We start from the raw sequence: 27921 nt of genomic DNA, 5'->3' as shown, positions 1-27921 counted from the left end.
TGGCAAGGGAGGCAGAGTGTGCCCGGTGACTGCCCACATGAATGACGGCAGGGTCAGGGAGCAGTTCCCGTTTCTGGATGGGTTTTTTTAAACCCGCTTTTATTAATTGTAAGTAATACAAATATTCCAAAAATATAAACAGACACTTAATGGCGTCCTACATTTCAAGTTTTTGAATACAACAAATTTATCAAACCATGAATCTGGAAGCAAGGTCGTCAGAGTCCCCATAGCCCAGTCACAGTGGGAAGCAGATCCCCTGCCCTCCAAATGGCATCTTGAGGGGGAAAGTGGCAGGACATGGAATGTGTCAAACTTGGGATAACTATAAGCAAAGCTCACGGGGCCCAAAGAGGAGGGTCTGCTCTGGGGGCAAGCCCTACAGCAGGGCAAGAGACAGCGGGGCACACCCCTGCCTCCCCTCCTCTGCTTGAATGCAAATACTTACGGGCATTTAAAAAGGAAAAAAAAAAAAAAAGACAAAACTAACCCCATTTTACAAAAAGTAACCGAGGAACAACAACAGTAACCAACTGAAGACCTGAAGGTGAAAAGGGGCTTACCTTCCACAGACATTCGGCCTGGCTGGGACATGGGGTTCAGGCCAGCCTTATGTGGGGTCTGCCATCCTGAATGAGGCCTCAGGAACAGGGGCAGGGGCAGCAGATCTGAATGGGACCCATCTCCCAGGGAATGACTGCCTCTATAGACTTCCCATGCTTTTAGCATAAAGATGCTTCTGGGCCACTGTTCACAGAGGTGAGTTTATATACTTACAAAATGGTCAAAATCTTTGGGAGGCAGGAGGGAACTAAACAGAAGGTCCCGGGTTAACTGAAGGCAAATTTACTCAACCTCTCTAGAGTCAAGGACCCACGTGCCTACAGAGCGTCCCCTCTACAATGTGCAGAGTGAAAACTCTCCCCTTGACTGTTTCCAGACTGGTCCTGTGTCCCAAGCTCCCCCTATGAGAGGGACACGAACATCAGGCTTTTGATTTAGAAGCCCAATCAGAGAGACACACTGTGTCCCTGAAGAGGCACCTTGAAGAACTGAAGCTGGCCGGTGGGCAGATTCTGGGCATGGCTTGAGTTGGGGCTGACCAGGCACAGTGGCCTACTGCCTCCTAAGGACAGCCTCCAACGGGAAGGGCTGCTGGGAAGCCCCAGAACAGATCCTGGGCTAAACTGCTTCCCTCCCAAGCTTGCCCTCCTCCAAAACGGCGTCTGGCCGGATTCCTCTGAGGAGCAAGTTTGGCAATCAACACTCGCCCCTAACACACTGTGAAACTGGAAACCAGACAGCAAATAATCACTTCAGGCTGGCTCTGGTCCACATAGATGGACCCTGTTTAGGTTTATTTGGCTGAGTTCCTTCTCCGCCCAAGGCGGGAGAAGGGGGAAAGAGGGAATAGGGTATTCCTGCTGAGGACCTGCGCGTGGGCAGGGCAGGGTTCTGCCGGGAACAAGGCCTAGAGAGCAGGGGTTTCACGCAGCAGCAGCAGTGACACCCCCCCACCGAGATATCCTGGGCCCTGGTCACGAGTCACACTCGGAGCATTTGGAGGAGCCTAATAGGAAAGGGGGTGGCACACGCTCTTCCTTCACCGGGAAAAACATGGGAGACCTAAGGGAGGACAGAAAGGGTCCGAGAACTGGATCAGCTTAGCGCCTTATTGCTTATTTAGTCAGAAAAGCTTGGCTGGGCCCAGGTGGCAGATTTGGCCCAGAGGCTAACCCTTAGGGTGGGGCTGGGGAGAGAGGCCCCTTCCAAGGTATTCGGATAGAGGCCTAGACAGGGCCTTAGAATCAGAAGCTCCCACTTCCCCTCGGAGGTACCGTTCGTTCCTGGCTAGCACTGGAGCCCTCTTCCTTCGCCTGTAGGACCCCAGGGGCACCAGGGAATGATACTGGGGGAAATGACCACATGTGCTTCGGGAACTCTGTTCCACTTCTGTGACACCAATGGGAAAGACAAGGCCATTCAACCTTGGGACAAGGAGGGGAGGTGGTACCACAAGCTAGAGAAAGATGCCAGTCAGCCCACTACGTCTCAGAACACCACACCGCCGCTCCACCACCTGCCAATTCCTCGGGCTGGACCAGTGTGCGGACGCTGAAAAGGATAATAGGGATGAGTCCTGAGTGGGGGGGGTGTCCTCACACCTGAAGCGACTCGCCAATCCTTTGTGACCCCTGCCTCCAGGAAAAGCAGAGATGGGGAGAGGAACTGCCTCACGCCCCAGAAGGAGGGAGGGAGGGAGGGAGGGAGAAGGAGAGAACCCCAGCCAGCCCCAGGGGAGGCCATGATTAAGGCAGTGATGCTGGGGCGGGGCTCCCTTTTGGGGGGGCCCTTGTGCTCCCAATTACAGCAGCACTTCCCCTTTTCCATCCTCAGGAAACTTCCATCTTGTGGCAATTTTTGAAAGCATTCACTACGAAACTCTGAAAGCAAGAGACACACAAAGCGCAGGTGTGGAAAGGGCTTGCTCACACCTGCTCCGGGAGGCAGGACGCATGTGCGTTAGGGTGGCAGAGGAAAGGATGAGAACGCCCACTGCCCTGAGCCCAGGAAAAGCAGGAGCGCCTCTGAGGCCCTGGAGCAGAAAAGCAACAGCGCGGGAGGACCAGACAGGAGCAGGGCATGAGAGGCACAGGCCAGGCCCTGGGGGAGACAACAGGAACGAGCCCTGCCCAAGAAACAGGAGGGGCCGGGCTCGGAGCGCCCTTCCTGGACTTTGGAACAGAAGTGCTCGCACCAGCACCAGCAGAGAATCCCTGAAGAGCAGACTTAGGGACGCAGTCCCACGCTCAGCTCATCTACAAGCCAAGGGGACACACACACCCATGGTTTGGGGGTTCTCCCCCGCCCCACCCGCACCACCAGGGCCTCCCACATTCATCTCAGGCCCGAGACTGCAGCTTTGTCAGAAACAGAACAGGCCCAACACTCCATGTTTAGAAAGAGAATTTTAAAACAGAGTCCAAAGAACGGAAATGTTATCTGTCTTCTTCCAGGGCAGGGAGAAGACCTCCTTCCCCCCAGGTTCAAGACTATGGCTAGGTGGTGAGGAAGGCAGGCCCGGCGCCCAAGCCGTGGGGAGACACAGACGGGGCCCATGCCAGGCACTCGACTGGAGGCAAGGGCAGCCCTCAGACCATGGACGTGGTGGCCGCTGGGGCTGCTGGTTCTGGAAACAAGCTCTCACCTTTCTAGAAATGTCGTTCGGTCTGCAGTAGCTGGCTGGAGCAAGGTTTCAGAAAGGGGTGTGCCTGGGACACCTGAAGGCAACCTCTGATTCGCCCTTTCTCCTTGGCATGAGCCTTGTAACACCGAGGAAAGGCCATAGGTTTGGCAACAGAGCCTTCGACGGTTTCCACCCCTACCAGTTCGGGGGTTCTCAGGGTGACTGGCGAGGAGGCAGACTAACTTGGGGAGTCTCGATCTCTCAGTTTCTCCCTCCACCTAAACACTTACATCCTGGGGCCACAGCTCAGGGCAAGACACACAGACACAGACAGACAGACACACACTCACATTTGGGAACCCAACTCAGGGAGCAGGCCGCTCTGGGTGTCGTTGGTCTGATATGTGCCCACTTCGCATCTATCCTAAAGCCCTTTCCAATCACTTCTTTTCCAGGCCCCATTTGGTGAGATGCTCCAGCTTCTGCTCCATCAGGCTGATCGTAAAGGCACAGTGTAGGAAAGTCCCCTACTGGGAGGGCCATTGCTCGGAAGCAGGGAAGGCTAAGGGGCCCGCAGCTGCCCAAGGCTGGTGTAGACATCCTCTGCTCCGCTCAGCTCCTCAAAGATCGGGATCAGGTTCAGCAGCTCAGTGTCTGCCATGTCATCAAACCAAGACTGCACGGGCACCTGGGACGGGGAAAAGGGAGTGTCAGTCTCCTGACTGCCAATTCTTCCCTCCCTTGTGCCAGAGCCCCAGGAGGCTGGCGGGGGCAGCTGGGTGGTGCGCTCCTCTGGAGAAGCCCGGGATTCCACGGCCCACTCCCATCTTTCCCCCCGCGGGGTAGGGGCTCCCCAAGCCCTGCAGGGTGGGTGTGTCTGGACCCCTCACCGCATTCTCTGGGTGGAAGATATAAGAGGCGGGCGAGTTGTCCAGAATGAGGGTTTTCCTCAGGTCCCTTCCCAGGCGGCTGAGGTCCTTGACATAGCAGCCCTGGTGGAACACGCAGGACTCCCGGAACAGGCGGGCCCGGAACACACCACACCTGTCCAGCAGATCCGTCACTGGGTCGGCGTACTAGGAGCAGAGGAGATGCTTTTGTCTTGAGGCGGTCCTGGCCCCACCCCGGGGCTGCCCGCAGACCAGCAAAGAGCTGCTGCCCCCACCCCCCCCGCCCGCCCCGTGGATGCTCTTGCTTCCTTACCCCCCTCCCGCCCTCAGGTACCTTGGCCAGGCTGGCAGTGAAGAGCACACATTCAAAGAGTTCCCCCATTCGTCTCAGGAACTCATCCACGTAAGGCCTCTTGAGCACATACACCTGAGGCAAAGCAGAGAGGCCTGTTGGAGGCATCCCTGTGAGGGGGAGGCACGCAGCAGGGGTCACTGTCCCCACCTCCACACAGCAGGGTCAGCGGGGTCGCCCCTTACTCTGTCAGGCCCCTACACCCTGGGAACCTTCTGCCCCCCAGACCGGGACTCTGCAATCACCTCCTCACGGGGCTTTAGCGGGCCTGGCGGCCCACCCGTGCCCCAGCTAAGGAAGAAACGCGTGCGCCACATCCCAGAAGCCATCTCGGTTTCAGGCGGCGAACCATCAGCTGCCTCCAGAAACAAGTAATCAAGAATAGGCCTCACAGACGGAAACAGCCTATCCTGGATTACTTGAATCCAGCCACAGCCTCTGTGGGAGCTTCCTGTCCTTGGCTCTGGCGGGGCAGTGTCCAGGTCACCATCAGGCAAGGTCGCAGACACTTGTGAAACCTCATGCCCTCACACGGCTTCTCTGAAATGTGCCGGGGAGAAGTGACCCGTGCCCTCAGTGACTGTGGGTCAGACACCCTGCACGTCTTGCTCTCGTGCCCCACCGCTGTGCCTGCTCCAGCCAGTCACCCCTAACACTCAGTCCACCTCTCACGATCTTGCACAGTTTGGCCTCAAAAGTTGGTCGGCTACTTGCCCCTCACCGCTCCGCATTCTACTGCCTCCCTTCCTCCGGGATCTCTCTCAGCCAGCCTCGATGCTACGAGAAGCATTCCTTCAAAGCTCGTTATCCACATCACTCCCTGCTCAACGAGCACGTGCCTGCCATGCCTCTTCCTCCTTGGCAGTGGCCTGAACTGGCCACCAACTCACCAGACCCCCAGTGGCTCTGCAGCAGAAACCCTCTGCTCCAAGAAGCCACAGCTTGGCTCTCTTGCTTGCAGATGCCACTTCTCAACCTCTAACAGGTCCCTCCCTCTTCCTGGCTGTTCATCAAGCTTGGCATCCCCTCCCCTCTCTCTGCTGAAAACCCACCTTCTGCAGGTAGCCACCCCCACAACCATAATCTCAGCCCTTTTTCCTGAGGCAGGCTTCTTTTTCCCTGTCAATCAGGAGTTCACTGTGCGTATCTGCCTGTTTGAAAACATGCCTTCCTCTTCCCTCTGCAGGTTTTGTACGTCTCCATAACCTCAGCCGGATGGAAAGGGCAGCTGGGCAGTTGCTAGGCAGTCCAGGGCCAAGCCTGGTTCTGAGCAGGGGCTGTGCTGGGCCTGATGTCACCTCAGATGGGGGGGCTGGTGGTGTTGGGGACGAAAGCTTCGAAGGGACACAGGATAGTGGTGACTCCTCAGGGAAGCCTCAATCCCCACATTCACTATAAGTAACTCGTCTATTCCACCAGGCCAAGAAAACAGTTCCAGGGCTACCAGGGCCTTGTTCCCGATGGTCCCTGACTCTCAGGCCTGCTGGCAGGCCTTCTGGGCAAGCATTTGGAGTAAATGCTTTTTTGCTACCAACACTGCATGATCCTGGACTGAGCAGGTTATGCAGGGCCAGAGGCTGAGCCGACCTGGATTTAAGTGCTCTCTGAGAGCACTTCCTGGGGCGGAATCCAGGGCAGGGACCTAAGGGGAGGGGAAGTGGAGAAGTTTCACAGAGGACGGGATGCCGGGGCCGGGGAGGAAGAAATCCACTAGCTAGACGGAGTGGGTGGGCATGGGGAAGAGAGAAAACAGGCAGAGACACCAGGGCTTCAGGATTTGAGAAAACGCAATCATTTAACAGCGCTGGCCACCTTGACCGGGAGGCGGTATTCAGTAAATGACAGCTATTACTCTTATTGAGTCATATTTAATTTTAAACAGCTTGGCTGCAAAGCAAAAAAGGATGACAGCTAGAGAGGATGAGAGGCTGAACTGTTCTTAAGATCAGAAAGCCCTGAGTGCAAGAGGTACCAATAAAGGAGAGGCTGAAGTTGCAGGAGAGGGCCCCATGGACGGAGCGCATCGGTGGGTGGAGGGGCCCGAGGCCTCTGGGCTGGCTGTGGCCTGGCAGGCAGCTCACCTGGTGCGTGGTCCCCTCAATCTCTACAGGCACTATGAAGTCGGCATTGTTGATTGGCTGGAAGGCAGAAAAGTTAATGAGGTCAGCATGGTGGGAAGCAGACAAGAAGTCCCTGCCACAGCCACAGGCAGAATTGGGGGCGCTGTCCCCTGGGAGGGCTGGGGAGGAACAGATCTCAGAGACTCCAGGAAGCTCATCCTACCACCCCACTAAGGAGCACAACATCCCCTCCGAGTTTTCCCTCCTTCCCACCACCCCCAATTCTGCCTGAGCTGTTTCAGGGCCTTCTTGAGTTAACAGATATCCTGACAGAATGGAGGGAGGCAAGGTGCAAGGCTGATTCAAACCCTCTCACAGGCCTGCCCTGCCCAGAGCCCTGGCGGCTCTCTGGGCTACGTGACTAGGGGCAGACGAAGACTGCGGGCAGTGACTGGGGGGAGCAGGGATTCCTACTCCACAATCTTCAGTGTGGCCTCTGAGCACCTGTGACGCCAGTGTGGACAAAATGCCAGAGGCCCCCCAGCCCGCCCTCAGCTTCAGGCTGCCCCGAGCACCTCCAGTTAGGCACACAAGACAGCCGGAGATGCGCGTAGGAAGAACTCCAGACGTGGAACTACCTTAAAGGAGCTATGCACAAGGGTTTCATCCAAGTCAATGACCACGCAGATCCTTCCTTGATCTTCCTCTGTCACCTCTGGGAGCAGGCAGGTCCCTGGGATCTGAAACCAGAGCCAGACTGCTGAGGCCTGCCACCAAGAAAGCCCAAGTGTTCTCCTCAGCAGAACTCTGGGAAGGACCAGGGTCATTGCAAGACACAGAAGACCCCCAACTTCAACCCAGAAGAGGCGCCCTTTGACGGCCAAGAGGTAGAGAGAGTTGGCTCCTCAGCTCCAGCCTCCCATTGGACTATGAAGTGATCTGGACATTGAGATGCAGGCGGGGGCTGGTGTGGGATGGAGGTCAGCTATCCCCCCCAAAATCTAACGCCTTGCAGTGAGTGGGCCCTCAGCAAATATCTGGGACAAATGGCTTTCCAAGGCAGCGCCAGCCAGGCGCTGAGGAATACGGGCGTCACCCGATGTGACCACAGGTCTGGGTGCAAGTCACATACCTGATAAAATTGGTACTGGAGACAGTGGAGCAGATCCGACTGTTGGAGAAAAGGAGGCAGTCAGTGCCCACGAGCCAAAGCCATCCCAGCTCAAGCCCACTGCTTTTGCCTCAGGCCCAGAGGGTCATTTTCTCCACAAAACCCCAGCCCCCTGGAAGGTTCTGACATAAAACAGTGACTTTTTTTTTTTTTTTTTTAAAGTAAGCTCTCTGCCCAACGTGGGGCTTGAACTCATGACCCTGAGATCAGGAGGCTCATGCTCTACCGATTGAGCCAGCCAGGTGCCCCAAAAATGACTTTTCCTAAGAGCTGGACAGGAAAGGGGAAAGGCCAGAGCTGCTTTCGACATTAGGTTTGATGAAGGATGGAGAAGGCAGTGTCTGTTCTCAGTGGTCACTGCCTCTCTACTGGACAAAGTGAGGAACAGGGAACTCCAGTAGCTGAGGTGGGGACCCGGAATCAGAGGCAGAACCCAAATCAGAACTCCTCACTGTGGTGTGTTTTCTAGACACTCTTTTTGGGGAGCGGGTGCTGAGCCCCTCTAAAACATCACGCATGCCAATGTGCACCCACACTGCACGTCCTAAAACGTGAGGGGTAGTGGAGTACAGAAAGGTCAGAAGGCTTCCCTGGCCTTTCGCTAGTAATAAAAATGTTAGGGTTGTAAAAAGTGATAACGTGTTCTTAATGGAAACCCTGAAGAAAAACGAAAATCCTAGCATTTAGAAAAGCTTAATGTTGGCATTTTAGTGTATGTCCTTTAAGCCTGTTGTAGCAGCTTTTCCCCCATAATATGCAATTTCACATTCTGCTTTTCAACTTAATGTTGCAACTCAATACTTTCCCGTGTTATCATGAACTTTGTAAAAATCAATTGCTAAGTAATACTGTCACGTTGCACTTTATTTACACCGATTTCCCCCTACTGGATAATGCACTGACGCACATGTCTTCAGCCTGGTTTTGAGAGAAAAAAAGGAGAGCTCGACCTTGGTGTTTCCGAAAGAAGTAACCAATGGCTTTGGGGGCGGATGGGGTTTTGGTTTGGGCTGTCCCCACCCTTGAAATGCCAGACATACCTTCTGCTTGTTGTGAGGCTCAAGGACACCCACACATTTCCCAATGTCCCCCCCAGGACAGGTGAGAGGGCTGGAGAAGGGTATCGAGAGTGTGGTGGAATTTTAATTCCTTGCTTCCTGGGAAATCAAGTAACTTGGAAGACAGCTTTGCATAGTACAGGACCCACAACAAACACAGCAGTTAAGCCACAGAGCTTGGAGCTCAAACTCTGACTATTTATTAGCCATTAACTCTTCGGGGGCTACACAGACCCTCTGGATCTCAGTTTCCAGGTGTGTAAGTGGGAATATTCTGTGAATCTCCCTGCATGGCTGCTATAATCACATGAGACAATACATGCAAAGGGCCTTGCACAGTTCCTGGAACCTGGAAGGGTCTGGACCGCAGGGGCCCTCAGAAACTACAGAGAGAGCCACATGGCCCATATCACAATGGAAGCCAGGAGAGAGGAGATGGACAATGCGGGCAAGACAGAGGAGAGGCCTCTGAGCCAGAGAGCTTTGAGACTTCCGGGCCGACTACCCTGCCCACATGCCACAGTTGCAGGGGCCCCCACCAGCAGCCCCCTCCTTGCCGGCGCCACACCACCCTCTCCGAGCTACCTTAGCAATGGTGTTGGCTTCCTCCTTGTACGCGGAGAGCTCAGTGGAGGAGCTTGACTGGCCAACATGCTGGGTGCGAAAACAGCAGAAAAAGGCCTTGAAGATGTTCCGTCCACGGGGTTTCTTAGGAGAGGACTTGGAGACCAGGCCTAGAGCAGAAGGAATGATGATGCATTAGCTACAGGGTCCCTCTGGCCACAGGTACCCTTTGCCCACCTCCCTCCAATCTGTAAGCCCCACCAGGGCACACAGCAGGTGCTCGGCAGAGCATCAAATACAGTCCATAGCGGAGGGCGCAGCTTTATTCCAACACCTCTCTACAGCTGAAGCAGCAGGAATCCCCACTCTCTGGTTTGGGAAATGAGGTGCAGAGAAGCTGATCTCACTTTCGCGGCAGGGGGAGGTACTCAAAGATGGAGCCGGGTATAGAATCCAGGGGTCCCGCCACGCCGGTAGCATGCCGAAGGTCCCCGCGACAGTAAAAGTTACCAAGGCCACCCCCCTGCCCCCCGACCAGCCTTGGTTGGTTCTCTTCTTCACAGAAGAACTAGGTGTTCTAGACAAAGGAGACACCTAGGCCCCTTCGAGTTAGTGGAGCTGTGGTTCTGTCCAGGGTCAGCATCCCCAGATGCTGGGTCTGCGGCAGCAGAGATGAGGCCAGGCCGGGGACAAGAGACAGGAAGACAGCTGCAGCCCCAAGGAAGAAGCTACACTCTCCCTCCCTCCCCTGGTCGTGGTCCTTCCTCCTCTCTCCCCTCGCGGGCACGAGGCCTGACCCGTAGGCCACAGGCACGCCAACCCCTTGGGAAACACACCTGGTGTGGGGTTCTAGGCCAATGGCCTGGCTTCTAGACTGTAGCTGCTCATTCCTGCCTTGGTAATTCAGGCTTTGGAAATACAAAGCCATTTGAATCGGAGGCTTGGCAAGGCAGCCCCAGAAAAGCCACGCTGGTACAAACGGCTTCGGCCATTACAGGATCAACCAGAAACGGACTTCAGAATATCGTTCCAGTGCCTTTTTTTTTTTTTTTAACAGAAACTGTTCTGGCAACTGTTGAGCAAGTGTCGGGAAAAGCGGTGGGGACCTCGGCCAGGAGGTGGCGCCGCGTCACTGTGGCTGGACAGTCCCCAGCCCCAGGTCTGCGCCCGGGTGGGAGGGGCCCAAGGCTTACACCCAGCCCACTTTACCTTACAACATGGGCGGACCACTGTGCAGGAAACAGAAAATAAATCTGGAAACACCTGTCCCTGTGGGCGTCAAAAAGGCAAAGAGAATGTGGCACCAAGGATGACTTTCCTTGAGTTGTTCCCTTTAGGAAGGAAAGGGGGAGGCAATGTGGTGGGACCCACCCAGGAGCAAGGCAGGACTCGGTCCTCAGAGCACAGAGGCCCTTGCAAAGAGGTGGGGAGAGGGTCATTTAATACCTGGGTGCAGGCTGCCTGTACCCCTGAGTGGAGGAGAGAAAACCAGACTCTATTCGCCACGGCCAAGGGTGAGGAAATGGCCGCCGAGCGGCAGGCAGCAGCGCCCAGGCCAGCCCACTCAGCTCTGACTCAACAGCAGCAGAGGGCTTCCTGCAGGTGTGGGCTGCCATCCCTGTGCTTCAGAACTTGCTCCCTCCCTGGGTGAGGCCTGACCCCCTGACACTGGGATGACCATTAGAAACCTTTCAGTAAGGGACCAGGCCTCCCCAGCAATTAGCCTACAAACCCAGGTATCACTCTTGAGCTCTTGGCCCCGGTGGAAGAACCAAGATTTCCAGGGACTGGGGCTTTTGTCATAAACCAAGAAGATGCACGGCGGAGGGGGGCCCCCCACCCCCTGGTGAGGCCCCTGTATTACAGAGACAAACCTTAGAGCAGAGCCCAGCACCTAAAGAGCAGGATGAGAGGCTCCCTGGACTCTTCCTGACTCTTAATAAAATCTATGCAGCAATCAGAGGCAAAGGGCAGCTTTTCCACCTGCCTGTATGGCCCACATTCAATTCCGAGCTGGGGGACGCAAGCAGACGCTGACACAAAGCTCCAAGACCAAAGCTGAACCATCACTTTTCCTTTGGTTTATGGTTTCTTCATGCAGAACCACAATCAGAGGCTTAACCCGGGCATGGAGCCTTTCTTACAAGGCCACACAGCCCGGGCCTTTCCTGAAGAGAGGCCGTCAAGAATGCACTCAGCATCTTAGTGACAGACGCTGTGAAGGCTAAGTAATCCTGAGAGGCAGGGGGGTGAAAGGGGCAGCTGGCTGGGGCCACAGAGAGGCCTTGCTGGTGCCCACCGCGGGAGGCCCAACAGGCAGATGCACTCCAGCCTTAGACACAGAGCTCGGCCGGGTGGGGGTGGGGGCTCCTCAGCTTGGTTTGGACTCAGCAGGGGATAAAGGTCTTCTCAAAAAACACAATGTAACCAGGCAGCCCCTGGGCCTCAGAGACCACAAATGCCTCGACCCTGGGGGCAGGTGCTCGGAACAGAGCAGAGAGCTGTGGCGCCTGGAGGAGGGTCCCCCAGGCGCCACAGCAGCAAGGTCAATACCCCACATGTCCCTGTGCTGGGGCCCCACTTCCCTCAGCCCTTCTCCAGGCTGTCTGTCCTCCTTACCTTTATGAACACTGCCTCTGAGAATCCATCACAGCCTCTTTAGCCTCCCCTCAACATGGCTGCCTCCTGATGGGCAACGGCCTCAGCCGAGAACATTCACCAGCCTCTGGCCCTGTGTATAGCAGGTGCTCCGTGACTGACTGGCCAAGGGAGTGACTCTGTGAACTCCAGGGCCCTGTCACTCGCACAGAGCCAGGACCTGTGGAAGGCTTCACTGGTGTGCAACAGCCCAGAAGAGGGAGAAACAGAAAAGCCTCCTTTATGTGACGATGGGAAGGTGGGCACTGAAGGAGCTGAGCACCTGCGGCAAGCCACGCAGTCTTTCTGGGCCTCAGTCGTGCTTACTGGGAACCGAGGCTGTGCCAGCCCTGTGTTAAACACCTCACATCATCACCTCACTTAATCCTCACCACAGACCCATCTGTAGGCACAAATTCCCCATTTTACAGAAGGGAAACCGAAGCTAGCTGCTTGAGGTCGCACCGGGACGACAGCAGAGGCAGGACTTGAGCCTAGAGCTGATCTGCCTGAACCCAGAGCCAGAGCTCTTACCCACTACCCACCCCGACGGGCTCAGGGGCATCAAGTACATTTATTCCTACAGCACCAGGGAGGTGGTGGGGCACTCGCAGTCTCTTAGAATGTCTGTTCTCCTCCTCTCTAGGCTAGAATGCTGAAGGGCTAGTTTGGGGCCCAGCCCCCTTCTCAGCCGCCTTCTTCGGCAGATCATGAAAGGTGCAAGGGGTGAAATAGTACAAGGCTCTGGGACTCCACTCCAGGGTCTGCTTCACCCCCATCCCAGCCCCGCACCTGCTGTGACTGACAGATACCTCTGGGAAATCAAGAGGACAATGGGGGAGGGGATAGGGAAGGGGCTGGAGACAGGAGCTTTGGCCCAAGACCTGCTTCTGTTCAGTGGGTTTCAGGGTGAGGGGGAGCACTCATCAGAGTGGGATCTGAGACTTGTGTCAAAGAGCCTTTCAAAGGGCTCCTTTCAGCCAGCACTCAGTACTGTGTCCCCGACAGCTAGGTGCAGGCCAGCCCTGACCCCTCCGTGCAGGATGGGGAGGAGCACCGGCCCCCCCTCCCAGGACAGGAACACCAGGCACAAGAGGCTTTACGGGCCCCTGGGGACTTCGTTGCCCACAATCTCCCAACCTGGGAAGGCAGGATGCCAATGGGTGCCATGTAGCCCCAGAACCAGCTGTTCTCCCCCCTGCATCCCTCTTGCTGCCTGCGCTTTGTGGGCACCCCTCCTCTCCTGCCCAGCTGCTGATGTGCACCTTGCTCCCTCTGTGCCAAACATCTGGTTTGGGGCCTAGTGTCAGAGAGGACCAGCACAGACCTAACGAGGGGAGCTCGGCTTAAGAAGACAGTGAGCAGGTGGCTGAGAGCGAGGAAGCCAGGCCACTCCTCCAGTTCACCGCTGCAAGGCTTCCTGCCAAGGCAGGGCGTGAAGAGGTGGCAGAACACGGGAGGTGCGCTCTGTTCCCAGGGTCCCCTGGGCTGGGGGCCAGCCTCTGCCAGTTACTGACTCCGACACACAGCCTCTTGGAGCCTTGGTTTCCTCATCCGCTACCTGGGCCAACACCAAGACCTCACTCCGGAATGGAGGGATAAACAAAGCTTGCTGTTGGCACAGTAATGTGCTGTGGCAACTCCAGAGCCAAGTGCCGTGCTCGTTTGAGTTATTGAAGGGGAGATGACCCCTCGTTAGCAACACTGGACCTCACTGTAGGAGGCCAGCAACAGGAGGTCAGGGGCCCTCCCACCCCCAGCATGTGGTTGAAGCTCAAGAAGAGGAGCCATGAGAAAGGTGCCGAAGGAACTCTGATCATGAGCACGGCATCCCTATATACCTACCTCCAAACCCACTAGGGAAGTTGTTCTCCAGCTTGCAAACACCCTGGATAATATTCTGCAAATGACAGGAAAGCAGGTGAGGCTGTTCCACTTGAGATGAACAGTGCCCTCTCCCCTTCTGTCTACCACTGCTGCCCCCAAGAAGCACCAGATGGGGACGCTATTTGCTCAGAAGCTCCTGCGTGTACAGGTCTGCGTGCGCACACGTACATGTACACACACACCGTCCCCCGCCCCCCCAAGACGGAGACTGGCTTTGCCAGGACAACACTATTTTTAACCTTCTTCTGAAGGTCAGGTTCAGATATCACTGTTGCCAACAACACAGCTTCGTGTCCCAGCAAAGGAACTCCTCACACATCCGCCTGGGAGGCGGCAGAAGGCAAGCGCTCAGGCAATTGGATTTTAACAAGCCCATTCACGTAGAAGGATGCTTTCTTGGTTCCCTCAGAAGTACTTCCTTCCCCACCATTTCCCATCCCCCCATAGCAAAGGATTTAGCCTGGCTATCACTATAAAATGGCCTCTCTGAGGGGCCTCCCTCCCCTGAGCTATTGGAGGAAGGAGAGTATTTGGAGCATTTCCGGCCCTTCTTGGCCCGCTGCCTGGGCCCTGCAGCCAAGACACGTCTGATTGGGGCTCCCCACAGAGAGGAGTCCTCCCAGGTCCACAGCAAGGGGCATCTGGGCCTTGGCTAAGGGTAGGCCCTGAAGTGCCAGGTGGACGGAAGGGCTCCTCGGACCAGCAGGTGAGTCGGCAGGGGAACAAGAGGCTGAGAGATGCCTAGACATCCCCCACACAGAAAAGACTAGAAACAATGGGGAGGGTACACCAGTTCCCACAATGCCCAACTGCTGACACTGTTCTCTTCAGGTGACAAAGGCAGACAGGCCTCACTCAGCTCAGCACCAGCTCCCAAAATTCCAAAAAGCAGCTGTGAATCTGACGGTGTGGATTTTTAAAAGTGGTTTTAGCCATGCTGCTTAGCTCCCACCAGCCCCTTCTATAATGGCCCCTCCCTGCGGCCAGCATCCAAGCTGTTTTACTTGTGCGGTGTCCCCTAATAGTCCCCCTTCCCTGGGCAGGAGGGCTCCTTGCATCTCCCTTTCTTCTAAGACAGGAGGGCTTTTCTCAGTCCTGGGTCCTAAATGCAGCCTGTAGGGTGGCGGAGGGGGGTTACAGGTCACTAACTACGTGCCTCCTGCCCTTTCCCTGCCCCCTCAGCAATCTGTCACTGATCTCAACACAGGGCCTCATTTTTAGGGATGCTCCCTCAAGGACTGCTTTGGGAGCAGGGGATTCCTGGCAACTTCTAAAACATGATCAAGATCCTCTATCAATCAGCCTTTATACAAGTTATTGCCAAAACACCCTCCTAGGTCACTCTAACATACTTTAAAATCCTACTTCAAGGCACCTGGGTGGCGCAGTCGGTTAAGTGACAGACTCTTGGTTTCAGCTCAGGTTGTGATCTGGTCCTGAGATTAAGCTCCATGTCTGGCTCCGTGCTCAGCATGGAGTCAGCTTGAGATTCTCTTCCTCTGCCCCTCCTGCTCGTGCTCTCTCTAATAAATAAATAAATCTTTTAAAAAACCCCAAAATCATACTTTAGAAACATGCTGGGGTGGGGGCAGGGCTCCCAGAAGCAGCAACAGGTCCTGGACTAGGGATGAAGGGGCCGTTTCCTCACACAAGTGTCAGCAGTAGGCTCAGCCCCCAAACCCATGCCAGAGGGCTCTCAGTGGATGTCAGGAAGTGATCGATGGCCCATGGTGGTGGCTGAGACAGACAAGAGATACCATCTAGGAGAACCCGAAGGGCTGGATCCTGTTCTTGCCTCTGCCTGAGGCCTCTCCGCATGCACGCCACCGAGGGCAGAGATGTCATTGTGGGGGACTAGAAACCACACCTGCCCACCTCGAGCCTCCCTCTCCCCAGGAGGAGGTACTGAGCAGGCCCCTGCTGGAGGCTGGGAGGCTAAGAGAAACCTGCCAGGCAGGACACAAACACCTTCTTGGTGGCTGTTTCGGCCCTTGCTTTGGCTCTCTGGCTGACTTCTGGAATGCTTGATTTGGTGAAAAGCCATGAAGAATCCAGTGCCTCCTTTCCCCTCCAGCTACATAAGCCCGCTTTTGGGGACATATGCATGAGTGAGATGCAGAAAGAGCAGTGAAGGCACAGGACAAAGGGACCCTCAACCACCTCTCCTCCAACCAGTGAACGACAGAGTGCTTACACAAAGCATCATAGACTTGGCTTTAAATCCTGGCTCTGCCACATATAAGGTGTGTGGCCTTGGGCCTCAGTCGCTTCACCTGTAAAAGGGGAAGACTAACATTACCTATTCCACAGAGCTGTGAGAATTATAAGGAGCTTAGAGTATGTCCTGGCTCTAGTATCAACTGCTAGTCATTAAGTACAAGGTACTTTCATAACCTAACCTCCGTCTCAATCTCAAAATGTTCACACGGGAGGAGACCACAGAGATTTCTTCTCATTCCAGAGGACACAGAGGTAGTGGCAGGGCCAAGCCTGGGAACTGGCTTTTCTGGGACTCCACAAAAACCAGTCACAGTCTGTCTCTGTCACACTCACACACACACACACACACACACACTCTCTCTCCCTGAGGTTGGCCAACCAGTTCCATCTTCCTCTAGTGGCTGGCCGCTGCATAAGGACTGGAAGGAGTCGGCCGGGGAGTCTGTCCTACCTCCATGGAAACTCACCTTTCCTGCCACACCCCACAGCTTCACCTGGGGTCAGCTAACCAGTGTGTACACTTGAGAAAGCACTGAGGCACAAGTCAAGAAACCCAGCTCTTGCCCCACTTCAGTCTCTCCAACAGCTTTGTGGTCTCACCTAAGGCACAACCTCTCTGAGGCTCAGTTTTCTCACAGGTTAATGGGAAAAGATCTACACTACAGGGTCCCTTACAAGGTGGCTTCAGGTTACCTTAAAAAAGTGGGGACGCACAATGCAAATGAGAGGCCATGCAGGTCATGCTTAGGGCTTGACTCTGGAGTCTGAGTCCCGGCTGACACTAACTAGCCATGCAGCCTTGGACAAGGTGCTTCAGCTCTTAGCTGAGGTTTTCCTCATCTGTGAAGCAGAGATTAATTCCTATCTCACAGGTCAGTGTGAGGATTAAGTGAGATACTAGATATAAAAAGCTAGGAACAGTATCTGGCCCACGGTCAGTGCTCTATAGTCTGTGATCATTACTGGTTGAGAATCATTACTCCGTCCGTTCACACTCAGAAAACTTTAGGACTCCCCTTTAGGAGCCACAGGCTCTTTAATAAAACAGCAAAATTGGATCCCTCCAGGGGACTCTTCCTGCTCAGGGCTAAGCAGGCAGCTGGGGCCACTGCTGTGTTTACCTGGCTCTTCTCCAGGGACACTTGTCAGAATCATAGGGAGCATTTGGAACACACACATGCCCGGCCCACCTGCTCATGCTCTGATTCGGCAGGACCCAGGTGGGGTCTATATTTTTAGTAAGAGTCACAGGAGATCCTGATGTGTGTCCCTGGTTGAGGGCCAATGCCTAAGGGTTGCCAGTGGTCCTTGACTAACCCTTCCAGGACTGGATTCAGCCAATGTCCCCTTGGTCCCTTTCCCCACCATATCTCACTGGCTCAGCGTTTCTGCATGTCCCAGAGGACTTGTACCCTAGGGTCTGGTTTTCCTTTGTAGGAGTACTTGCTCTCTCTATCGCTGAGTCAAAAGACCCAAGCCTGTTGTCTCTTCTTACAGGCCCCTTCTTACAGGGGCTGGGGCCCCTCCTTCACAGGAGGGGCCCCAGCCCCATTCTGCTATGGAAACAGAAGAGCTGGGATCTACTACACTGGGAAGTCATTTGCACAAGCCTGTGCTAGGCGATTTCAGCCTTCCCATGAATCTGCCTGGCTCTCACTGGGAATGGGGCCACACTTGTTCCTTGAGAACAGCGCGGGTGGGGAAGAGCAAATCCTACAGGATGAAAAAGGTATTCATATGTCAGGAGATTAAAAAAAAAAAGTATAGAATAAAAAGAGAGTCAGAGCAAAGTCTGATTTTTAGGGGGCAGAGCGGAGGACTAGGTGCACCTAGGAAGGGAAAGGAAATGTCAGGAGGTCTAGTCAGAGATCAGGTTCAAGGATAACCCCTAGAACAGCTGACCGATAAAACAGGACATACACAGCTCCTGCCTTGAGGGAGGCTGGGTGCTCCCTGGAGTACCCATTCTGTAATAACAGACCTGGTGCAGGCACATGGACCTGAAAGGGCTGGGCACTTTGCTGGACAAAGAAACCCTGTTCTAGCTGGCCTCTGGTCCAGAGAGGCTTCCAGTTCTAAGTCAATTTCTCCACTTTGATTTCTACCAGTTCCTTCCTAAGAGTTACATGTTAATGAGCTCATCTATATCCCAGTTGGCAACCATGTCTCCATTTCAGAAGAGGGAGGGGATCATGTCAGGGCCACACCCAGTCCCATGACCCCGAGACAAGTGAGTTAATTCTGTGCTTCACAAGCAAGCCGGCCCAAGACAGGATAAAAAGCAATTTAATGCTGCTTCTGTGCTTTCTCACTGTTGTACCCCAAAACCACAGCAGCAAAGACACAGCTTAAGAACATCTATTTCTCTTCAAAACCCTAGTTTTTTATTTCTCTCCTTGTTACTAGAATTCCCTAAAAGAAACGTGACTCTCACTGGGTCCATTAACTCTCAAAGCAAACGTGGCCAGGGCGAGAAAGCGGCACATGGCTGTCTCAAGCATTCATTACATCCATTTCTGAGAGGCTGGGCAACTGCTCAGAAGGTTTAGACTTCAGAGACTCTTCCCAGGAGGTGCACGGCCCCCTGGCCTCCTCCCACCCCCAGATGCCCAGGCGCCAGTGGAGCGGCAAATGCCCCAAGGCGCACGCTGCTCGCAGGAGTGCAGATAAAACTCCATCCCAAGTCACACTGGCACAAAGAAGGGGTCTGTGCAGCAAGCCTGCTTGTGGGCCTCAGAGGTTGATCCTTCCAGAAGGCCCAAGCCCCCACATCAGTGTCCCCTCTGACCCCCAGCCACCTGTCTTTAACAATAAAACCCACATGACCCTGCGCTGTTCGCACTGTGTCCTGGGGGGAAAGGAGGAGGAACGAAGGAGCGGTGGTCTAGCAGTGTAAAAAAATAAGGGCATTAACATTTCTCAATCACCTCCTAAGTATGAGGCATTATAGAAGTGGAAATATCAATATTCCTATTTTACAGAGAAGTCACTCCAAGCACTAACATGATTTGTGATGTCTCACTGCCAACAGGAAAAGTAGGGATGTGCACCCAGGCCTGAAGCAACTAACTTTGCTCCTGGAACAATTATTTGAAGTAACAATGAGCACTTCAGTTGCTGCCCAGCCTCACCTGGCCAGGCCCTCCATCCCTTCCCATTTCACCCAAACACCAAACTTCCCAAGATGGCACTAAAGGACACTAGCTTAAATTACCCAAAAGTGGTCAGGAAGAAGAGGAAGGGAGACACATCTGCACGTACACATGCATACGTTTACATGCCATCTCTCCTTTCCCTTCTCGTCCACTGCTACAATTTCATTCTCCGTGGAAAGGCAGCAGCGCACCTCGGCTAGAGGTGGGACTTCTATGGGGGTCGCACCGTTTCGACAAAGTCCACGATCGTTAACGGATGTGGAGGTCCTCGTGGAGAATGAAACAGTCTTTCCAGTGCCAGTTTCTCTAAGACCCCGATAGCTGAGGAGGAGACAGGACGCCACCACCTGTGCCAGCTCTGCAGGGCATCCCCCCCCCATTCCAAAGCCCTGCTCTGCTGGAAGCCTGGCAAGTCAAAGGCAGCAGGAGCACCAACTCCCCGCCTCGCCTCCTTGGCCTTGCCTCCTCCTCCTCGGGATGGTAGAAATTCACCAACTTTGTTGCTGAGTTAGCAGCACTCTCCTGGGGTCTTCCTGAGGGAGCAAAACCAGCCTCTGAGTCACCACACAGGCCCCTACCCTATTCCAAGATGGAGGGAAAACGCCAAAGGAGACTTGTGGGGGAGCCTCAGAGCCACAAAGAGGCCAAGACTGAGCTTGGGCAGGGAGAGGAGAGGAGCCAGCTATGAACATGCACCCTGGGCCCACAAAGATCCAACTAGGAAGAAAGCCCCAACAACACTTGTCCTACGCTAGGGCCTTCCTACAACTATAAGGAAAGGTGTTTGAGCTTTTTCATGAAAGAATAAGGCAGAATGTCTCCCTTATGGGGAGAAAGCGAGAGCTAGAAAAACTCGCCATCGTCCTAATTCTGAGGGCTGGTCAGCTAGCGGCACCTGTGCAGTTTCACAGGCGAGAAGACCACTCACTGCATCGTCATCTCTCCCTGAGACGAGGGGCCGTCAGGTTTCATGGAAAACAAAAAAGGTCCTGACTGCCCCACAGGACCGGCGGGTCACGATAAGCTCTGGAAGAGGCTGCCTGCACCCTCTCATCTCACACTGGGAGGTTACAGGATTCGTCCTGTTTCCTTGGCTTTCCCCCATCTAACTCCAAAGCCCATGGCACAGACTCCCAGCAATGGGGCTACACTCTCCTACGGGGCTGTAATAAATGGCCATTCTCTGGCCAAACTGATATTAACTTTTCTTTTCTACTTTTGATGTTACACACAACCCTGTCCTCGCTGTACCAGGAAGCCATTTCACCCATCTGTCTGGGAAGATGATCCAATTTTGGTCCTTTTATCATCAATGCTTTCAGTAACTTTGTTCTACTTCCCTTACTGTAATTACTTTTGAATCATCAACACACCCAGCCAGCCTTAAGGCTCCAAGAACTGAATGCTAAAAAGGAAAAAACAAAAACAAAAACAAAAACCCCAAGAGCCCTACAATGGCAAACAACTTCACTAAAAAGCCACCCAAGCTGGGAGCAGCAATTTGTCTTTTTTTTCTCCTAGAAATTGACCTGTTAATAAACTGCATCACACCCCTTCCGCTTTTTCCAAAGGGAGGCAGGCAGGGTAGAGAGATGGGATGCTGGGGAGGTGGGGGGGCGGGAGCAAGGAACTCCTAAAGGAGATCATTAAAACATCTACTCCCCACCCCCGCTTAAAAAAAAAAAAGGATGCAGGATTTGTAAATAATGAGAGACTCAGAAAGTTGGCTTGCTGGTTGCCCGAGCAGCCCAGGAAAATAGTTATGTCTTCTCCGGAATGCAGTCAAATTACATGGAGAGAGACAGACCCATGGCTGCTGCCTTGAGAATTCAGATTCCCCCAGGGAGATGAAGAACAAACCACACACAAAAAAGAAAACAAAAAACGTAACTCCAAGAAAATCCAACCAACATCAGCAACTGAATGCTGTCAAGAAGTCAGCTGCTCTGCTTCCTGCTGTCATCTCTTCTGTTCCCCGCCACTGGCCCTGGTGGCTGAAACTTCCAGCTCCGATATGTAAGCTGCCCCTTCAGCAGTCCTGCTCTCTCTCACTCCTGGTGTGATCCCCTCACCAGGAAGACACCCTCCTGAGCCCCTGCAAGAGGAGGACCAGACAGAGCAGGGAAGCACAGGATGGTTCTTCCCACTTGTCATTACAGGGAGCCCTCTGGAATCCTTCCACACCCAAATCTCTTCACTTCTGGCTTCCTCCTGGAGTCCTTTCCTGGGATGAGACTGGGAACAGGCAGGAGTGAAGTGCTCAACACGGAAAGCCTCAGCACAGCTGGGCGCCCAGCAGAGGTAAAGTTGTCCCTGGGGTCACACAGCCTTGTTAGTGATGCAGCCAGGAGCGCAGGGCACAAGGAGCAGGGGCTTTTTGGGGGTTGGGATCCAAGCAGGCAAAGCTCTCCCCCTCCTCAGGGCAAGCTTATTTAAGGAAGGACCAGCAATGCAGGAAGCATACAGTGCTCCTCCACCCCATTCCACTCCAGCAATTAGGGAAAGGCTGACACCAGCAGCTCAGCTTGCACCTAGGCAAGTTGAGGGAGCTACTTGGGACTGTGAACCCCAGGAATAAGTGACCTGCTGCCTAATGTTTCCAAATAGGGGGATGTGGATGACCCCGAGGACCCGCAGCTGGCCTAGGTCTAGGCCTCAGTATGTTCAACTGCAGTACTTGGCCCTGCACATCCTATTCTGGGTGGTCCAGGGAAGGGCAGGAACGCTCGGGATTTGGTACGAAAAGCGTGCGCTCCCCAGTCGCAGGGCCAAGTGGCCCCAGTCCGGGGAAGTTCTCCAGAAAAAAACCCAAAAAACCAAAACCAAAATCAACAAACAGACAAAAACACAACAAAAAAAACGACGCTAGTCCTTACTCCCCGAGGAAAATTCTGTCCGCTATTTTAGACACATTCCTCAAGGCTCGAGGAGGAACGTGGGGGAGGGGAAAAAAGAGTTTCGGGGCTTCGAGTGACCAAACTAAGAGAAACTGCACCCTCGGGCAGCGACCTTTCCCCGCCCTCCGGAGAGGCCTCGGCCTCACCCCGCTCCTGTCCCCAAGACCACCCCAGAGAGGGCCCGCGACCCCCTAGCGTCTCCACCTGACCCGCAGGAAGGCGGGGGCCGCGCGCTGCTGCCCACGGAGAACTCGCACTTTTTCGCTGCGCGATTCAGAAACACGCCGGGTCTGATGCCATCCGGCGAATTATGTAACCAGGGACACCGCTCCCCGGCTAAACAAACGCGGCTCTGTGTGTGCAGCCGCGGCCCCGGGAAAGCGCACCGGGGCAGGGAGGGGCTCCGGCCAGGCCTCGGGGTCGGGCTCGTAGGCTCAGCGAACGCGGCAGCAGGCAGCCGGGCCAGAGCGCCGAGGTCCCGGGCCCAGCGCAGGGCCGCGGGCGGGCCAGTCGGGTCCCGCAGGCTCGGCCCCTCCCCCACCGCGGCCGCCCCCGCCTCCGGGCGGTGAACTTGGTCCCAAGTCCCGCAGGACACCGTCACCGCCCGCGGCAAAGCGACCTCGGGCTTGGGGGGGCACTGGGAAGTGCTGGACTCTCCAGTTCCCGCTCCATTCCAGCTCGGGACCCTTCCGTCCTCCTCCCCACCCCTCTCCCCCACGGCCCTGGGGCGGCTGCGCGCAGTCGTGTGGGAAAGTGACGACCCCACCTCCCAACTCGGGAGGGGGACGGACGCGGGTGACTCGCGCTTCCAGCGCTACTCCTCATTCTCTGCGTACGGGGGGAGGGGGTGCAGGACGGGGTGACAGCTGCGCGATGACGCCCCTCCCCCTCGGGCGCCAGAAGCCCGGGCCCCGCGCAGCCCCATCAGGGGTCTGAGTGCGGACAGAGACGCGGGGGCGGATGGAATAGGGAGTCGGGTCGGAATCGCCGGCTCTGATCCCCAGGAGGTCAGGGACCCGGACTCGGGTTGCGGGTTGTGCTAGCCCCCCACCCGGGCGGGGGCGACGCAAAGTTTTGGGAAGTTGCTGCCCCTACCTTGCTTGGTGAGCACCAGGGCGTCTTCCCTCCGCGCCTGGGTGATGATGGAGCCGTGTTCCATCTAACAATCCCGCGGGCCCGGGCTGGCTGGGCGGGAGGACCGGCGGGCGCGCAGGCTGGGCTGGGCTGGGGGGCCTGGGCGGGGGCCCGCTCCGGCTCCGGCTCCCGAGACTCGGACTCCCACAGCTGTTCACATCCCTGCTCTCGTTTCCTCCCTGGGCCGGGAAGGGAGGCGGCCTGTATGGAAGGCAGGCGGCCCGGGCAGCGGCTCCCCCGGGTGCCCCCGGCCCCGATCCCCCGGCAGCAGCTCCGGGCTCCTCAGTTTGGGTCCAACATGGAGAATCCGGAGCGAAAACAAGAGGAGGAAATGGGACACGGGGCGGTTTCCAGGCTCCCCCCTCCCCTCCGTACTCCGGATAAACAACCCGCGGCTGCAGCGCCCACCCCCGCGCGCCTCGCGGCCCCCGACCTGGCCGCTCCACGGCCCACCAGCGCCTTCCTCTCCAGAGCACTGTCCTAGGCCCCAGGACCCTTCACCCGTGAGCGGCCGGGGCTGCGGAACATCCCGAGCTTTGCTATTTTGTTACGGAAAAAGCGAATCCCCGAGGGGGGTGGGGTGGCGGGCGGGCAGGCTGGCGGGGGAGACTTGAAACCGCTCCTGCGCTCCGATTGGCCCTCTCGGAGAAAAGAGGCGTGGCCCCTCCTTACTATGCGGTGCGAGGACCCAACAACATTCCAGTCGCTACGGCCACGCCCCCGGGCCACTCCCCCCTCGCCCGGCTGAGGCCTCCCAGTCTCCTCGGCCACACCCCCTTCCCAACTACTTAAAAGGACACTCCAAAGCTCACGTTTCTCTACTCGGGCTGGTGTGTTCACGTCTGTGCGTCGGATCTCGGGTAAGGTGGAATGGTTCCGCCCTTCGGGTAACCAGGGCAAGCCGCGAATCCTAACCCAGATCCGGCCAGGATGGGAGGGTTCGGGGCAGTGTTCTTACTTCCTGCTTGGCCCTCGAATCGTGGACCCCCAGTTTCACATAAAAGTACAACCAGTGAATCTTGAAAGGGATGTGGGTGGGAGGCGGACTTGGGACCCCAGAATATCAGAACTGGAACTGACCTCGGGACTGTCTGACCTACAGTTCAAATGAGACCTGAGTCGCAGGGCTTTGCTCAGAGCCACTCACTCATTCCCATTCAGGGCTTACCTCCTTCCCGCCCCCTTCCCCTGTCGTCCCAGCTTCAGATTAGATGGATAGAGTTCTCTAAGGGAAGAGCTTTTGCTCGGCTGACTCAGTGCTGCCCTCCTTTGCTCTTAGGCCTCAGGCACCCTCCCCTGGCTATGGTTCCTGGACTTTTCAAGGCTTTAGGTGAGGGATATACACACATTTGCTCCCAACGAGTGAGAGTTCCAGAAAGGCAAGTTTCAGCTCAATATCAGGCCCTTTCCAGTGAGCTACATCTGTCCACAGGTGACATGGGTTGTTCAAGGCTGGCAGGAGTGATGTAGGGTGACTGTACCAGGTGACTTCTGAGCTCCTTCCAAACCTAATAGTCAATGATTTAATGGAACTCACCTACCAAGGAAGGGTCTTCCAGAGGGTCAGGACTTCTCTGGTCCCCGGCAAGTGGGAGCAGCTGATGGCCTTCCCTCTGCAGTTTCCATTGCCCAACTTACACCAGGCCTCACTGGGGGGGTGTAGGACAAGTAGGTCACATCTTAAATCCCCAGGTACCATCAAATACCTGTCCCCTCACGGTCCCTCCTTCATGAGGACAGGTGAGGTTGTGATGTGTATCAGCCTGTGTGCCTTAATAGTGCTCATGCGTGCCTGGTTCTTCTGTTCCTACACACACATACACAAAACCTTTTTATATAACACCATATTAGTGGAAATGCTGTTTTTCCAAGATGAAAGCTGTTACAGAAGATCTGAATGGTGCTTATGTAACTTTAAAACTGAGTTTGGGTACATCTTAATTCATTAACGGAAGGGGAAAGGGAGGAGTTCTTTTTTCTTTTTTTTAAGATTGTTTGAGAGTGAGAGAGAGAAGGAGCACACGAGCAGGGTGAGGAGCAGAGGGAGAGGAACAAGCAGACTCTGTGCCGAGTTTGGAGCCTGACACAGGGGCTCTGTCTCACGACCCTGAGATCATGACCTGAGCCAAGATCAAGAGTGGAACACTTAATGGGACACTTCACCAACAGGAGCCACCCAGGCGCCCCAGGGAAGCATTCTTACGTATTTATCTCCCCTCATTAGTAAAAGATCACTAAACCAATAGAATTCTTAAAGATAAATCTTCAGTAGTCAGGGTGTGGGGGCCCCTTTTTGGGCCCTGCCCCCTGCCCCTTTGCAAGGTAGTTGGGTTGGGATGGCAGGAGGAAGAGTGCAGGCAGGAGCTGAGAACTGAGGATTGAGAGACACCTGCTACCCCCAATTCTGTAGTGGTGGGCAGGACATTCCACCTCTTTAGGCTTCTGTTTCCTCATCCGTGGAGACAGTCCCTCCCCCACTTATAGTTTACAAAATACTTTCACATACCCTCTCTATCTCATTTAATCTCTCATTTCCTTGAGGCTGACAGAGCAATTTTGTGCCCATTTTGTCAATGAGGAAACGGTCTGGAAAGGTTAATTGACTTACCTAAGGTCTCTCACAAGCTTATTAAGAGGAGGAAGCAGGACTAGAATTTGTCTTTAGACTTTCAAGACTAGAATTCTTGAACCTTTACCATAGTTCCTTTCCTATGTATAGAATGGAGGAAATACTAGAACCTAGTCACTATCTTTTCTTGCTAAGAACGCTAATTGCATCACCTCCTCTGGGAAGCCCTCCCAGATACCCAGTCTCACATTAGGGCTTTAAAGCCTCCTACACACTCTCTTAAAGCACTTAACATTTTGCCCTGCAACTGACAGTTTGCTTATCAGCTTCCCAACCAGAAGATGGATTGAGATTATTGAGACTAATGAATTATGTATTATTTATTAGTGTGTCTCTTGTACCTAGCGTGTTGCCTGCCACAGGGCAGGCAGCCTTATGTGTTTGCTGTATGAGTCTTGACTCTGTGTCGTAACCAGTGCTCTTTTGTCCTGGAGTTCAGAGCCCCACAGCAAGAAACACATTTTATATTGTAAGATAACTAAAACAAGTTTCCTGGGACAGTATTTACCCTTGCTATGTACATGCACTCTGATATTTTCTTTTTTGAGTACAAGCTTTTTTTTTTTTTGAGATTTATTTATTCAAGGGAGAGAAAGAGAGAGGGAGGGCGTGCATGTGTGTGTGGGTGAGGGGTGGGGAGCGGGGGCAGAGGAGAGACCCTCCAGGCGGACTCCCCGCTGAGCACGGAGCCCATCTCCAGGCTCCATCCCACAACCCATGAGATCATGACCTGAGCCAAAAAACCAAGAGTCGGACTTAATGGACTGAGCCACCCAGGCGCCCCCTGATATTTCTGTTTTCTATCTTGTATTTCATGTTTTCAAGGTGCTGGCCATGACCCCCCAATTGATTTCATGACCCACTACCAGGTAGTGACTTATAGTTGGAACAACTATATCTCCTGTCTGTTGTAGAGGCCTTCTCTGTATTGGGTCTAGCTGTCCCTAAAAGATGCAGGAGATGGCACTCAAGTCCCCATTGTTCTGAGGTCAAAGCAAGGTTTATGTATAAGAAAATAGACAGAAACCCTTCCAAGACTAGAGAGAGGCACAAGGGCGCAAATAGATCTCAGGGTGGGGGCCACAGATGAGGGAAGGTCCCCGAGAAACCTGGTGGGAATCTTTGTGCCTCCAGAAATTAAAAGGCAGTGTCAGAGTTACTGGAGCCTGGAACCCCCAAACACAGGTAGGCCATGGGCCTCTTCCTGCTCGGCTCCCAGATTAGAGGTCTCCACCTGAGAAAGCTCTCGGTTACGCGGGTGGTGGAAGCGGGAGGTAGGTGGACATTCCCACTTCTGCCTAAAACAGCCTCTTCAATAACCTCCTGCCTCTAGGCCCGGGGCCAGGTGCTGGCTGTGTGACTGGGTAGGCTGTTTAATTAGGTTTAGGGTGACAGTTGAAGCCAGGGCTCTTTGGGCCTGACAGCTCTCCCAAGAGAAAGCTCACCTACCTGCTTCATCCCTTTGCCTCACCCTTACCTCACCTGGAGCGTTGGTGAGGGGCAGTAGGAAAACAGAAGCACACCCCGCCCCCCACTACCACCGAGTGCCAGAACCCTGGGGCCGTGAGGGTGGGGCTCAAAGGAGCGGCTGTCCCTGTCTGTCTGTTGTAGCTGCTGGAGTGGGACCCGGTGTTCCTAAGCCAAGCTTTGGGAAAGGGAAACAGAGCTGGAGGGGCTTCCTCCCAGGGAGGTGCATGCTGCTCCAGAACCCTGCCCCTTTCACCACAGAAAATAAACATAGGGTTGGGCCAAGGGACACCTTTTGTGACCTTCTGATGTCACTGAAATGTTCCATTTAAAAAAAAGTGTTTATTTTTATTACAAACGGAACACATCCATTTTCTTGGTTTCTCTGATTGTCCCTGCAGAGTCTCAGTTCCGTTTTGTATTATAACTGGGAAGGTGGGGTCTAAGCGCCAGGGTTCCAGAGCCCTGTGCCCTCCTGTCACAAGGCTTGCTCACTCCTGTCCTGGCTGCTCAGAGCAAGGTCCTGAGGGGGCGGTGGGTTGGGTCGGGTCGGGTTGAGGGGACAGGGGAGTGAACAGTTGGTGGGGGTGCCAGATCCTGGGGGCTGGGGAAG

At 54.8% G+C, this 27921-nt stretch overlaps 2 protein-coding genes across 2 annotated transcripts in view; one reads left to right on the top strand and one right to left on the bottom strand.

The window, feature by feature from the left end:
- Window positions 1-64: 64 nt before the first annotated feature.
- CTDSP2 (CTD small phosphatase 2) lies at window positions 65-23763 on the bottom strand. The gene is made up of 8 exons (XM_025883349.2): window positions 23174-23763; window positions 9304-9452; window positions 7622-7660; window positions 7128-7229; window positions 6511-6567; window positions 4412-4504; window positions 4078-4263; window positions 65-3875 (listed from the first exon to the last, which is right to left on the bottom strand). Exons 1-8 carry the CDS (start codon window positions 23235-23237, stop codon window positions 3750-3752), a joined length of 816 nt encoding a protein of 271 aa, XP_025739134.1. The 5' UTR covers window positions 23238-23763; the 3' UTR covers window positions 65-3749.
- A 158-nt stretch (window positions 23764-23921) lies between these two features.
- Window positions 23922-27921, top strand: part of ATP23 (ATP23 metallopeptidase and ATP synthase assembly factor homolog) — a 99836-nt gene continuing 95836 nt past the window's right edge. The window contains exon 1 of the mRNA XM_073900753.1: window positions 23922-24072. The gene's annotated coding sequence lies outside the window, so the exon portion shown is untranslated. The remainder of the gene's footprint in view (window positions 24073-27921) is intronic.

Source organism: Callorhinus ursinus, unplaced genomic scaffold (assembly GCF_003265705.2).
Source record: "Callorhinus ursinus isolate GAN/ISIS: 27379988/994484 unplaced genomic scaffold, GSC_fseal_2.0 scaffold14, whole genome shotgun sequence".
NCBI lineage: Eukaryota > Metazoa > Chordata > Mammalia > Carnivora > Otariidae > Callorhinus > Callorhinus ursinus.
The sequence above is the reverse complement of the archived record's forward strand: the minus strand, read 5'-3'. Positions and strand labels throughout refer to the sequence as shown.

Excerpts from the sequence above, each read along its gene's own strand:
- CTDSP2 (XM_025883349.2), bottom strand. The coding sequence starts at position 23,237 with ATGGAACACGGCTCCATCATCACCCAGGCGCGGAGGGAAGACGCCCTG. Across the intron at positions 4,505-6,510 it reads TTGAGGGGACCACGCACCAG|GTGTATGTGCTCAAGAGGCC; the intron begins GTGAGCTGCCTG and ends GCTTTGCCTCAG. Across the intron at positions 4,264-4,411 it reads TCACTGCCAGCCTGGCCAAG|TACGCCGACCCAGTGACGGA; the intron begins GTACCTGAGGGC and ends CTCTGCTCCTAG.